Below are 15,609 nucleotides of genomic sequence, written 5' to 3'. Positions count from 1 at the left end.
ATAAATCAGTGATGCAGAGGCACTGCACCATATTGATGGAGCCCTCATTAATTTTCAATGATACAGCCACTATCATATTTGTGTTCTAAAAAAAAACCGAGTGAGGTTTACAATCATTTTTCTTCATCTCAGAAATCTGGCTTTTACATATTCTAACTTAGTAAATGAGAAGAAACCTAATACTCCAAAACATTTCTAATGAAGTCCATTAAATTTTACATTTTCTTGCCTTTTTGTATGGAATAAATATATTTATTTATACATGTGTATAATATATATTTTTTATATACAATGTCAAAAGTGAAATATGTAAAGTAAAAATACTATAAAATAAATTATCCTTATAAGGTGGTTGATACAGTCTTTCTAGACACTTGCATATAGCACAAAACAAAGTCTAAATTATGGATTTTTCAGAAATATTGTGAGATGCACTGTTCTCCAAAAAAACCTAAATGATAATAGAAAAAAAGGAAATAAAATTTGCTTCTGATAAAAAAAAAGTTATCCTCCAAATCATTTCCTGGCATAAATAATACATTTAGGTTTCCTAATTTGCATATTATATCTCAAAAACCAAATACAATGACATTGTTTATATATTATCAAAGAAAAAGATAAAGTAAAATAAAAAACTGGCAGAAAAATCATTATTGACTGTTTAAAGTATTTTTTAATCTCAAGCTAGCATCCTGGAAACTAAAATACAAAGAGAAAATTGTTCCAAACATATCAAATTGATTTTTGATAATACTGTAGTATTTTCATTTTTCACATAAAATGGGTTTGAGTTACAATCTGGTTGCAATACATTAATAAGAACTGTACTTGGCAAATGTGATCAAAATTTAATTGAACAATTCATAACTGGAATTTACACAGAAAAAAGAAAATGGAGCTGGCCAGGTGAGCAATGCAACCATATAACCTTTCTTAGGCTTTAGCTTCCCCATCTGTTAAAAAAGGGAGGACAGGTGGAGAATAGAACTAAAAAGATGACTGCAAAGCTCCTTCCAAATTTACATTAATCGAGTCTGCCAACTTCCTATCAATCCTTTTGACGAAACAAATAGCACTTTGTAGCATGTACTTTTGTAAAGGCTTCCATCCCCAGCCTGCAAGCTAAAACAGACATCACATTTCACTTTCTTAAAGGAGCTAATATTTAGATATTTCCTCTTCAGTGACTGTTCCACAAAAACATTTATGCATGTGGAGCCACCTAAACAATTTTGATCCCTTGATGCTAATATTGCAAAAATTCCCAAGTTTAGGATATACCCACCAAAATTGTTTGCCTCCCCAAAGGCCCTTTTCCTACATCAGCAGAATGATTACAATAAGGGTTCAGGATTTCAGGTTTCTGTTACTTCAGTAGCATTTTTTTTAATAGTTTAACATGGTAGTTCTATTATTAGTTTTTTAAGGAAACTGCATACTGTTATCCATAGTGGCTGTATCAATTTACATTCCTATCAACAATGCAAGAGGGTTCCCTTTTCTCCACACTCTCTGCAGCATTTATTGTTTGTAGATTTTGTGATAATGGCCATTCTGACTGGTGTGAAGTGATATCTCGTTGTAGTTTTTATTTGCATTTCTCTAATTATTAGTGATGTTGAGCATCTTTTCATATGTTTGTTGGCCATCTGTATGTCCTCTTTGGAGAAATGTCTATTTAGGTCTTCTGCCCATTTTTGGATTGGGTTGTTTGTTTTTTTGATACTGAGCTGCATGAGCAATTTGTATATTTTGGAGATTAATCCTTTGTCAGTTGCTTCATTTGCAAATATCTTCTCCCATTCTGAGGGTTGTCTTTTAGTCTTGTTTATGGTTTCCTTTGCTGTGCAAAAGCTTTTAAGTTTCATTAAGTCCCATTTGTTTATTTTTGTTTTTATTTCCATTACTCTAGGATGCGGGTCAAAAAAGATTGTGCTGTGATTTATGTCAAAGAGTGTTCTTCCTATGTTTTCCTCTAAGAATTTTATAGTGTCCAGTCTTACATTTAGGTCTTTAATCTATTTTGAGTTTATTTTTGTGCATGGTGTTAGGGAGTGTTCTAATTTCATTCTTTTACATATAGCTGTCCAGTTTTCCCAGCACCACTTATTGAAGAGGCTGTCTTTGCTCCATTGTATATTGTGGCCTCCTTTGTCATAGATTAGGTGACCATAGGTCCGTGGGTTTATCTCTGAGCTTTCTATCCTGTTCCATTGATCTGTATTTCTGTTTCTGTGCCAGTACCATACTGTCTTGATTACCATAGCTTTGTAGTATAGTCTGAAGTCAGGGAGCCTGGTCCCTCCGGCTCCATTTATCTTTCTCAAGATTGCTATGTCTATTTGGGGTGTTTCCATACAAATTGTAAAATTTTTTGTTGTAGTTCTGTGAAAACTACCACATGACCCAGCAATCCCACTACTGGGCAGATATATCCAGAGAAAACCATAATTCAAAGACACATGCACCCCAATGTTCATTGCAGCACTATTTACAATAGCCAGGACATGGAAACAACCTAAATGTCCATCAAAAGAGGAATGGATAAAGAAGATATGGTACATATATGCAATGGAATATTACTCAGCCATAAAAAGGAATGAAATTGGGTCATTTGTAGAGATGTGGATGGACCTAGAGAATGTCATATAGAGTGAAGTAAATCAGAAAAACAAATATTGTACATTAATGCATATATGGGGAATCTGAAAAAACTGGTATAGATGATCTTATTTACAAGGCAGAAATAGAGGCACAGACGTAGAGAACAAACATATGGATACCAAGGGGGAAGGGGGGCAGGTGGGATGAATTGGGAGATTGGGATTGACATATATACACTATTGATACTATGTACAAAATAGATAACTAATGAGAACCTACTATATAGCACAGGGAACTCTACTCAGTGCTCTATGAAGACCTAAATGGGAAGGAAATCCAAAAAAGAGGGGATATATGTATACATATAGCTAATTCACTTTGCTGTACAGTAGAAACTAATACAACACTGTAAAGCAACTATACTCCAATAAAAAAAATTTTTTAATAGTTTAACAAATAGCGTAAAATCCACTTTCACATCTTAATTACAAAGAATATTTTTATAACTCTAAACTTCCCTTTTCCTCCTTATAAAGAACCAAGAAAAACTAATTTCCATTTAATGACTCAAAAGAAGACCTAAAATACTATAAAATTAATGGGGGCAGTAACCATGTCTCTCACACTCACTGTTGTATACTCAGCACAGTGTTCTCCAAAACTGCTTGAGCGTAAGACTCTCTTAGATAGCCAGTATAAAATACAAGTTCCCTCCACCTGGTAAGGCCCAGAAATTTGTATTTTAAATAGGCACGCAAGGTGTTTCTTAGGACGAGGCAAGTTTAGGAATCAGTGGCCTGGAAAATGTATTGAGTATATGAGAAAGAATGCAAACTTATATTTATTAATAAACCAACAACTAATAAACTACAGTTGAGTCTTACTTTTTAATCTTTGAAAATAAGCTTAATACATTTGAAACGTGAAGAAAACCATTAAGATATCCAGGTTAAATTTTCATTCAATTATTCTCATTCTATTTACTATCTCAGGGACTAATTGCTAAGTAAACAAGCAGTAAATTGCCAAAAACATTCCTGAAACTTAACCTAAAAATTGTTATTTTTCTGCATTTAGAATACTGAAAGCAACTCTTTACAGTTGACTACAAAGTAAATACTCTTAAATTTACCTAAATTCTTAAACTTACTTGAACTGTGCCTCATCTAATCCTCACAGCAATGCTGTGAGGTACATGCTACTGGTAAACCTACTATACAGATGAGAAAACAAAGGCTTAAAGAAAATAGTTTTCCCTAAATCACACAACTAAGAATAAGTGGAAAACCTAGGATTCAAACTCAGGCAAACTATCATTACACATATGTTAGACATAATATTTTATGCCCACAGCAGAAAAAAAGGCAATGAGGAAATATATTAATTCTGTCTCTGTTTATACTTTTATCCCTACAGAAACTAATGTGCCAATGTTTCAAGTTCTTGCAGAATAAAATAATTTGTGTTTTAACAATTAAGTTTGAACATCTAATAAACAGCTTCATATTTATTACCTGCTTGAATCTTATAATACAAATTTGACAATATAACTTCAAAGGAGAGTTGGATATAGATACAAGGGAAAGAGCTCCTAAAGGGTGTCTGCTGGTCCCATGGTAAAGAATCTGCCTTCCAATGCACGGGACACAGGTTCGATCCCTGGTCAGGGATCTAAGATCCCACATGCCGCGGGGCAACTAGGCCCGCACATCACGACTACAGAGTCCACACGCCCTGGAGCCCTGTGCGCCACAACTACAGAGCCCATGCACCAAAACTAGAGAGAGAAAACCCGCGTGCCACAACTAAAGAGAAGCCCACGTGCTGCAACAAAAAGATCCTGCTTGCCGCAATGAAGATCCTGCATGCCACAACAAAGAGCCGACGCAGCCAAAAAAAAGAAAAAGGGTGTCCATCCATGAAACGAAAGTTCACCTGCAGGCAAAACCTCACAAAAGGTTTCCTCCAAGACAGAAAATGTATGTGTATACACATGTGTGTGTATATATATACATATATACATATATGTAGTAAACTAGTCAGCAGATAAAATGAATCTTAAAAAAAGATTCCCAGTATAAAAGAAAAGAATTAGAGAAGAGCCATATGGGGTTAGGGCTATATTTTCACATACAAAGAGAAACATTACAGATAATATTAATTACTAAATATTTAGTAACCACGGTTTTAAAGAACTAAGACAGTAAGTTACACTCAATAAGAGAAGGAACTGAAATGCAAACACTGCATCTTCAAAACTCAAATGCACTAACAGTCATTTTTAGTCAAACCAAAAAAATACATATTATAGCCATAAAATAACCAATCCATAGTGATATATCCATATTCTGTAAGTAAAATGACCAGTACTCTCTCCCATATTGGAAAAGGAAAATCACTACTAATAAAAATAACTAAAATTTTTAATATTTTAAGAAGCAGTTTTACTAATGGTATAAGGTCAAAAAAAAGACTAAAGCTAATGACTACAATGATTTTCTAATTAACTGTTAACTAAATTACCCAAATTTTAAGAGACTGAAGGGGGCTAAATATTATCTGTTCTAAACAAATTAACAAATCAAAGTTAAACAGCTGGCCTAAAACTTGCCAGTCTGTGGTAGAACTAGAACATAGATTTTCTAACTCATGAGTCAGTGTTCTGTCTATTACCCAATGGATTTGTATTATTAAAATACATGGGGGCTTCCCTGGTGGCGCAGTGGTTGAGAGTCCGCCTGCCGATGCAGGGGATACGGGTTCGTGCCCCGGTCCGGGAGGATCCCACATGCCGCGGAGCAGCTGGGCCCGTGAGCCATGGCCGCTGAGCCTGCACGTCCGGAGCCTGTGTTCCACAATGGGAGAGACCACAACAGTAGAGGCCCGCGTACCGCAAATAAATAAATAAATAAATAAATAAAAATAAAATAAAATAAAATACATGGGACATGAACTCTTATACATGTAGTGAAAGCAAAAACCACCTCCTTCAGGAGAATGGTCTTGAGATATTCATTGTAACTACAATCCACAAGATATGAGATATTAATTCTCCAGAACTGTTCCACAGCATTATATTCTAATCAACTTCAAAACACCCCATTAAAGAAGACAAAGAAGGAAAGGGAAGGGGAGAGGGAGAGGGAGAGGGAGAAGAAAAGAATATTTAGGAGAGTTTTAGGGAAGAAGCTGAGGTAGTAGAAAAAAAAATCAGAAACTACAAAAGGAAAGAAATGTTTAAGGGGCATAGCAATTACCAATTTTGAGGTAAAGAAAATAAACATGTACACACAGAACTGAGGCTACAGGAAGTAAATGCCTCAACAATAGTAAGGCCAGCTTTTCCTAACAAACATGATGGAGTAACTGATGTCAGACTAGTATTCTTACCATGAGCTACCATAAAACAAACAAAATGCATGAGACAATCATTTACAGGTATTAGATAATGGGCAACACAGAGACTATAATCCCTTAGAAATGGTAAACTAACAAGGTGACCCCTACAATTGCCTCTTCTTTCTACCTGGGAAAAATTTCCATGACCATGGCCTGGCAAGTAAGAATTTAAGAAGGGCACAGTGGTTCTGCTAAGCTGTATAGGCAGAGATCAGACTTCAGTGCAGTTGATATGGTTGAAATCTGCAAGGCAGAGGGTCCAGAAGTCTGTAAGAACCCCCATAAGTCCTTGGCCACGGAAGAGACTGCACATATGCAGGGCAAAACCAATCAGGGCTTAAAAGATAATGGCTGAGAGAGGAAGAGAGTATAGTTAAGGAGTGCAGGGTATACTTTGGAGTTCCCACCCAGCCAAAGTAGAGAAACCACATTAACACCTTATTAACACCTCAAACATCCAACTGAGATACCAAAAAGGCCTCAAGAGTGAGGACCACATCATATAATAAGACTTAGTCTAGACTCACCCTAACAAAGCCTAAATCAAGCCCCAACAAGTTTTGCAAGGAATTGAAAGTTTGGAGGTTGAGTTGCAGTAAAGTAAGGAAACACAATGGGCTCTCCTCAGATCCATCCTAGCAAAGATTAAAACCAAGCCTACAAAGTTCAAGGTAATCAGCCAGTAACTGAAGTATCTACAAGAATTTTAAAAAACACCACTCTACACAGAAAGATAAAATTTGCAATTTCTAGTACCATCTACACGATCCAGTATACAATTGAAAAAAGTACTAAATGTAAAAAAATGAAAGAAAGAAAAATGTGACCCATAGGGAAAAAAAAAAAAGAGTAGTCAATAGAAACCAACCCTGGGACTTCCCTGGTGGTCTAGTGGTTGAGACTCTTCACTCCCAATGCAGGGGGCCTAGGTTTGATCCCTGGTTGGGGAACTAGATGCCACATGCTGCAACTAAGAGCCTGCATGCCGCAACTAAAGATTCTGCATGCCACAACTAAAGATCCCGCGTGCCTCAACGAAGATCCCGCATGCTGCAACTAAGACCCAGCACAGCTGAATAAATAAATAAAAATTTAAAAAATAAGTGAAACCAACCCTGAGACAGCCAAGATGTTAGATCTAACAGACTGAAACTTTAAAATCAGCTATTTTAAATGTTTTTAAAGATTTAACACAAAATATGTCCAAAGAATTACATTCAAAGAAGTAAAGGAAAATATGATCTTAATTAGTGTGCAGATAGGAAATCTAGTAAGAGAAATGAAAACTATAGAAAAGAACAAGATGAAAACCCTAGAACAAAAGTACAATAAAAAATGAAAAATCTACCACATGGGCTTAACAGAATATTGGACATGGCAGATGGGAGTCAGTGAACTTGAATACAGACCAGTAAAAAATATCTAATCTGAAGAACAGACAGAAAAAAAAGATCAAAGAAAAATGAATAATACCCCAGCAACTTATAGAACAATACCAAAGAGTCTAACACTCATGTACTTGGAGTTCCAAAGTAAGAAGAGAGTGAAAATAGTGCAGAAAGAATCACTGAAATTTTCCAAATAGGATGAAAAACATTGACTTAACAGTTCCAAGCTCAGCAAACCTCAACTGGGATGAATGCAAAGAAAAGCACACCTAGACTTATAGTCAAACTGCTAGAAACCAAAGATAAAATCTTGAAAGCAGCCCAAAAGATTTTTATGATAAAGGGGTCCAAGGATATAAGTAACAGCTAACTTCTCATCACAAACAATGGAGATCAGAAAACAATGGAATGGGGAGTTCCTTGGTGGCCTAGTGGTTAGGATTCTGGGCTTTCACTGCCATGGCCCAGGTTCAATCCCTGGTCAGAACTGAGATCCCACAAGCTGTGCGGTGTGGCCAAAAAAAAAAAAAGAAAACAATGGAATGATATATTTCAAGTGGTAAAACGACAACTCATAATTTCATATTCAGCAGAAATATCCTTCAAACAGTATGGTGAAATAAAAGCACTCACATAAACAAAATCTGGGAGCATTCTTAACCAACAGAACTGTACTACAAGAAATACTAAAGAATGCTCTTCAGGCAGAAAAAAAAATCAATGCAACTATAAAATCAGATCCAAAAGAAGGAAGAAAGATACTAAAGATGGTAAATAAGTAGGTGAATACAAAAGACTACATGGGGCTTCCCTGGTGGCACAATGGTTAAGAACCCACCTACCAATGCAGGGGACATGGGTTCAATCCCTGGTCCAGGAAGATCCCACATGCCGCAGAGCAACTAAGCCCGTGCACCACAACTACTGAGCCTGCGCTCTAGAGCCCGAGAGACGCAACTACTAAGCCCACGAGCCACAACTACTGAAGCCCATGCGCCTAGAGCCTGTGCTCTGCAGCAAGAGAAGCCACCACAATGAGAAGCCCATGTATCACAACGAAGACCCAACACAGCCAAAAATTGAAAAATAATAATAACTTTTAAAAAAGACTACAGCACACTAGGATGGCTATAATCAAAAAGAAAAATAATAACAAGTGTTGGCAAAAGATGTAGAGAAACTGGAACCCTTATCCACTGCTGGTGGGAATGTAAAATTCTGCAGTCACTTTGGAATAGTCTTACAATTCCTCAAATGGATAAATATAGAGTTATCATATGATCCAAGAGCTATACTCCTAAGTACACACCTGAAACAAAATCATTTGTCACACAAAACTTGTACATGAATGTTCATGGCAGTATTATTCATTATAGCCAAAAAGTGGAAACAACCCAAATGTCCATCAACTAATGAACAGACAAATAAAAACTGGTATACCCATACAATGGGATAGTATCCAATAACAAAAAGAAAGAAGCTCTGATAAATGCTACAACATGGATGAAACTTGTACTAAGTAAAAGCCAATCACAGATGACCATATATTATATGATTCCATTTATATGAAATGTCCAGAATAGGCAATCTATATGAACAGAAAGTCAATTACTGGTTATCTAGGGCTGGGAGACAGTAGGACTGGAGGACAGGGCTAAGTAGTAAGGGGTTTCTTTGTGGAGTAACAAAAACATTCTAGAATTAATTGTGGTGATAGACGCATGTCTCTGAGAATATACCAAAAGCCACTGATTCTACACTCAAAATGAGTGAATTTTATGGTATGTGAATTCTATCTCAATAAAGTTGTTTATTAAAAAGACTATTTTTTATTCTCTACATCTCCTTAAAGACAACTGGCTGTTTAAAGCAAAAATAACAATATTAAATCATATATAGAAGTGAAAGATAAGACGTCATCAGCGTACAGGATGAGAGGGGTAAGTAAGTGGTATATATTATTCACACTTTTGAGGTATTGAAAAGTAAGGAATTTGTGAGGAAGTGAAAAATGAGAAGTGTCAGATATTGACTCTTAATAGACTTTGATAAAGATGCACATTGTTGGGCTTCCCTGGTGGCACAGTGGTTGAGAGCCCGCCTGCCGATGCAGGGGACACGGGTTCATGCCCCGGTCCGGGAAGATCCCACATGCTGCAGAGCGGCTGGGCCCGTGAGCCATGGCTGCTGAGCCTGCGCGTCCAGAGCCTGTGCTCTGCAACGGGAGAGGCCACAACAGTGAGAGGCCCGTGTACCGCAAAAAAAAAAAAAAAAAAAAAAAAAAAAATGCACATTGTTATACTTAGAGAAATCACTAAAAGAAAATTTTAAAAATAAAATAACAATAAAGAGCTAATAGGCCAATACTTTAAATTATCCAATTAATCTAAAATAAGGCAAGAAAAGGACAAATGGAAAACAAATAGACTTAAACCCAACGATAGCAAAAATTACATTAAATATAAAGGGACTAACACACCAATTAGAAAGCAGCAATGTTGGACCATATAAAAGAGCAAAACCAACTATGTACTGTCTACAAGATATAAGACACACATTGGTTGAAAGCAAAAGGACAGAGAAAGGTATACTATCAAACAGGAAGCATTAAGAGAACTGACGTAATATCAGACAAAAACTTCAGGACATATTGCAAAAGACCAAAAGGAACATTTCATAATGACAAAAGGATAAATTCATCAAGAAGGCATAGCAATTCTGAATATCTATGTACCTAATAAGAGAGTTTCAAAATACATGAAGCATGACAGAACTAAAAGGAGAAACTGACAAATCCACAATCCAGTTGGAGTAATTGACAAAATGAGTAGATAAGATAAATTAGTATGGATGCAGAAGATCTGAGTAATACTATCAACCAAGTTGACCTAATTGACATACACTATACCCAACAGCTACAGAATACACATTTTTTTCAAATTTACATTGATTGCTCACCAAAGACCATATGCTGGACCATAAATAAGTTTTCAGAAAATTTTAAAAGACTGAAATTGAGCGAAGTGCGTTCTCTTACTTCAACAATATTAAATTAGAAATTAACAACAATATATCTGTAAAGTTCCCTTTTTCTAATTCTTCTACCCAGAATGAGTGCCTTTTTCTAATTTTTCTGTCCATTGTTTCCTAGCTCACAAAAAGGTATTGTATAAGCCCAGCATATTAAACAAATGAATTAATACCACTTATGAATTATTCTTTCCAACAATAAATAAATTGAACTTTAATCTGATAAACTTCTAAAATTACTCATAATTTATAGAAAATACAAAGGAACATATTAATACCACAGAGATGCAATCAGCAAAATTCAGACTGGTAACTCTTTAGAACAAACTACTCAGAAACATCAGTAAATGAGAGAGAGAGGGACAGAGAAAAGAAGATAAAAAAGAGAGAAAGACAAACCTTAAGTATGGCAAAATATTGATTTTTACATATACTAGGATGTGTTTTGTTTATTCTACTTTGTGTCTTATGTGTGTTTAAAATGAAAAAAGGAGATTTAATAAAATCAAATATAGGTAAAGTTTCCAGAGACAAGTGTTGCCAAGGATGGTTGGGATAAAACTTAAATTATTAAAGACTTTAGTTTTAAATTTGTGTCAATCTGAAAAATATTATCCAACTATGTTGGGTAATAGAAAAAGAAAAAATAAAGTTTCTGTATTCCAAAGAAAAAATAAAGTTTTCCCAGCTTCCTTAAAAAAAAAACAAGACTTCAGTTAAATGAGAATTAGATTTAATTGGCTCCATCTAATTCAATATGCCTTCAGAATTCTATGAAAGAATACTATGAAAGGCCCATGTCTTAAAATAGGTGGCCCTGATAAACAAAGAAAAAAAATTATCCTTTTCTGTAATTAAGACAAAGTTCATCATTGAATTGAAAAAAAAAAAGCAAAAATAGAATCCAATCTTCTTTGTATGTACATGCAATCAATTCATTTGGGTGTTTGCTGGATAGATTTGATACATAAGGGAACACACTTCCTCAACTGCTAGCAGTTAAGGGAGAAAAGTATTTTCATAATGTCTCACCTCTTTTCTCCTTTCTGCTCCTGTATTTTCTCTCATAAATAGTATTCCTAAATAATCTTTCCATAATCCCACACTTCTTATCTTTTGTGAAGCACTATTCCTACTCACTTTATCACTTGCTTCCTAAAATGCCTTTGCTACTTGAGGACACACAAAATAAAGTGAGTAAAATCATGTGGCCCTGTAATCCTTGTCTCATGGTATTCACACTCTTGGGTATAATTACCCTCCCACCTTGTAACAGGATTGTTCAGTGCTAACAAATAAAATACAGCAGAAGCAATGATAACGTGACTTTTCTGATTAGATGATGAGAGGCTCTGCAGCTTCTGGTTCTCTCTCATCACTAATTCTGGGAAAAGCCATGTCATGAGCAGTCCTATGGAGGGTCCACAGGGAGGAACTGAAGCTACCAAGAGCCACATGAGTGACCTTGGAAACAGATACTCCAGTCCCAGACAACAGCTTGAGTGAACCTCATGAAAGACACTGAGCCAGAATCACTCAGCTGAACCACTCTCATACTCCTGACCCTCAGAAACTATGTAAGATAATAAATATTTATTGTTTTAAGGTACTAAGTTTTGGGGTAATTCATAACACAGCAATAGATAACTAATGCAAATAGCAATGCTAAATAATAATACCTGCTCCTTTCAGACTAACAACTGTATTATAAAAATGCCCAAGTTCAATGCCATGAAATACATTCTGTACAAATTCAACATACTATCAAATCAAAAGTATTTCACATCAAAATCCATAATGTTTCATTACCTATCAGAAGAGCAAGATTAAAAAAATAATAATGCCCAATATCAGCAAACATGTTTGGCAACAAAAATTACCATAAATAGTTGTTGGGAGCACAATCAATACAATCTTTTTTGATAACAACTGAGCAATGTTCATCAAAATTTAAAAGTCATATACAATTCTACTACTAGGCATTTACATTTACCCCCCTTACCCCGGTTTGTCTGTTTATCTTACAATATACTTGCATAAGTGCTCAGAGAGAGACAGACAGAGAAGCTCCAGTGAAAAACTGGAAATCTAAAGATTCATCAAAAAGCTTTTGGTTAAATCAGTTATAGTATAACTGAACAGTGGACTATCAACCAACTGTTAAAGAGGAAGACATGTACATACCAATTTAGAAAAGATACGCAAGATATACATTATGAAAAAAGTAAGGATATATATAATCCCATTTCCATGAGAGAACATGATAACGAGTTCATATTAAGAAAATCATCACAAAAGGGTCATTATAATTAAAACTATATTTTCACATTTTATAGTCTCTTAAATTTATTTAAAGATAACCATTGTTGTGCAAGTCTTTCATAGCAGGCCAAACAGATCCTGTTTAAATTTTATTTCTGCTTAGCATCCATACCATGCACAAATAATAATATGATAGCCAATGTATACTGAACAAATACTATGTGAAAGAAACTCTGTTAAGCACCTCCAAATATGATGTTTACATATATTGTTTAATCCTCAAACACTGTAATATATATGGTGCTATTATCTCTATTGTACAGGTAAGAAAAATGAGGCAAGAGGAGGTAGGAATTTGCCCAAAGCCACAGAGCCTATAAGAGTACAAAGAATTCAAAATCAGAAGTTTGTTCTCTTAGCCAATACCATATAATCTTTTATTCAGTTTGCTCATATTTCAAGTCAAAAAAGGGCTGTAAAATGTGGTTTTATCTAACAGGTTAGCAAATAAACCAAAATCAATGCAACACGAGAATGACTTAGACAATTCTTAACTCCTATGAAAAAACAGAAAAGACTATGGATATGACAAAAGCAATTTCTAATTAAAAATAAATATTTTATAATTGTCTAATAAAAACGCAATTTATTTTACTAAAATCACATAATCTTCCCTGATTGGCTAATTACTACTAGGTAGAAATTTCCTTCCAAAAAAGCAAATTCCCTTTCCTTAGCACCAACTGTAACAAATCTGATACAGGAAAATGAAGAGAAACTGAGCAAAATCTCTCTAAAAACCTAATAGTCTTTACACATTGTTTGTCTCGTTTCCCTTTTTCAATCTACTTGATTATTTTCACCTTATTTCTAAATCTTAACCCATTCAATCACAGCTCTACCGTATTTCCTTTGCTGGATGAAGCAAAGGAAAATAAAGATTAATTAGAAAAAGGGACCAATCCAGTAAGTTACTAAATCCCATTACAATCATTATAACTACAATTAACCATGCAATTTATGCTTACCCAAAGGTCTTGTCTACCACATTGTAGATTACCCATCATTTTTTATCTCTAAGAAACGTCAAAGAAACTACAGGAATATACGTTCACCTTACATCCCAAAGTGCTTTATAGAAACCACCTCTACTGAACCACATTTGACCATAAAAACATGGCAAGAAACACTCTGACCAGTTCCTGCACTTACTCTTCAAAATATTCAACCTCCCTTCTTCCCCTATCCCCCCAAAATTGGCGTTCTAGAGTCAGACATCCTGTGTTCCAATTCTAGCAGGACCCACTAAATAAGAGACGTGGAGCAGTCTCTGTTTCCTTCCCTGTAAAATGGGAATGATACTAGTACCTACTTCATGGGACTGTTGTGAGAATGAAATAAGATAACTCATGGTAAAGAACTTAGAACAGTGCCTAGCATGTAATGTGCACTCAATAAATGCCAGCCGTTACTGTTATCTCCAAAATGAACTGCCTAAAATCTAAATTTTCTCTTTTAGAGATGAGAATCTAACCAAACTCCATCAGGACAGTGGGCATACCGTCGGGGTTTCAAATTAACTAACGCAATAAATAGCAGCAGTATATAAACACAGTAATTTTATTTTCATAGCACTTTCGCTCTCCTTAATAAAAACATTTTGCGTGAACTTAAACACTCCGATCCCCATGCTTTTAACCAGCGAGATGTCTGGAACCCTGTTGACAACACAGCCTGGAAATACAGTCGAGGTTTTCATCACCTAAGAAGGGTGAAACCTGACAAACTGCTGGTTACCACATCAGGGAACCTGCAGTCCAAACCAGGCCAGAGAGGCTCAGGGCTAGCGGCTAGTCTGTTTACAGAAACAACGTTCCCTCTTCCCATTTTCCTCCCCAGAGTCGAAACTAACGACGCCCTTTTCTCCCCTGAGCCGAGGTCAAGCATCTCCCGGCTCTTTCGAGAGCTCCCACCCTGTGCGTCTTCCCCCCATAAATCCCACTCTCCCCCAACTCACAGAGTGTGTCCGCACACATTCACCATCAGCTTCAACGAAGGGTTCCGGTATTTGGTGGTCTTACACCGGGGACAGCCCTGGTCGTCCATGGCGCCTTCTTTCCTGTGGACTCTCCTGGACGCCTGCTTCAGTCGCAGCCACAGCCAACAGCCACCTCCAAGCCCCCTCAGACCCGAGGCCAAGCAAATTCCTACCAACTGGCACTTGGCTGGGACGGTCCTTTGCAAATAAGCACCGGCCGGGGGGCGAGGCATTTCCGCACAAAGGTTCCGGCAGCAAGTTTTCCGGTCCTGCAGCTAGGGCTCGGTGTCAGCTTCCGCAGGCCAGCGCAAAGCCTTAGATTTAGGGGAGGGCTCTTAAAAAGGCAAATTGTACATAAAGCCTCATCTCTATGCACCTAGCTGTATTTTTCAAGGAACTGTGTAACAGTTAGGAACAGAGATTCCATCTTGTTTTGTCTGGAAACATTCCCATTGTATCAGAGATTTATGCCTGGTGTACATATTCAATAATTCACACCAGTATTTTCTTTTGAACAACTTGATAGCCTGTGTTTCATACTTCTCCTTTACACTTGCACAGTCGTGCAATCACAGAAAATAATATGCATTCGCAGATATGAAGTTTGGAACAGTTATTTAGAATGAAAGTCTCTGCGCCGACCCTAAATATTACAGATTCTCACTAAATGTCAAAATAGTTCTATAAATAACATCTGGCATCTGTAGAGAACCTCTTACCTCAAGATGGTCAGGCATGCTTAACGGTTTCGGCTGGCTCTAATATCTCTTACCACCCTCCCAATCAAGACAATATTGGTTTCCCCAAATACTGGGGTGATTACACAGGAATCTAGGCTTTATTTCAGCAATTCTACACTCTGAGAGCCTGAATCTCTTTGGAAATTGT

At 36.3% G+C, this 15,609-nt stretch overlaps 1 protein-coding gene across 4 annotated transcripts in view; it reads right to left on the bottom strand.

Moving 5' to 3' along the window:
• MNAT1 (MNAT1 component of CDK activating kinase) overlaps positions 1–14,912 on the bottom strand; it is a 219,807-nt gene extending 204,895 nt beyond the window's left edge. For all 4 annotated transcript variants that reach the window (XM_082617441.1, XM_082617439.1, XM_082617440.1 and 1 more), the window contains exon 1: positions 14,701–14,912. In XM_082617441.1, coding sequence (XP_082473567.1) covers positions 14,701–14,789 — 89 coding nt within the window. In that variant the 5' untranslated portion in view covers positions 14,790–14,912. The remainder of the gene's footprint in view (positions 1–14,700) is intronic.
• Positions 14,913–15,609: the final 697 nt, after the last annotated feature.

Source organism: Mesoplodon mirus (genome assembly GCF_964341445.2).
Source record: "Mesoplodon mirus genome assembly, chromosome: 4".
NCBI classification, from domain to species: domain Eukaryota; kingdom Metazoa; phylum Chordata; class Mammalia; order Artiodactyla; family Ziphiidae; genus Mesoplodon; species Mesoplodon mirus.
The sequence above is the reverse complement of the archived record's forward strand: the minus strand, read 5'-3'. Positions and strand labels throughout refer to the sequence as shown.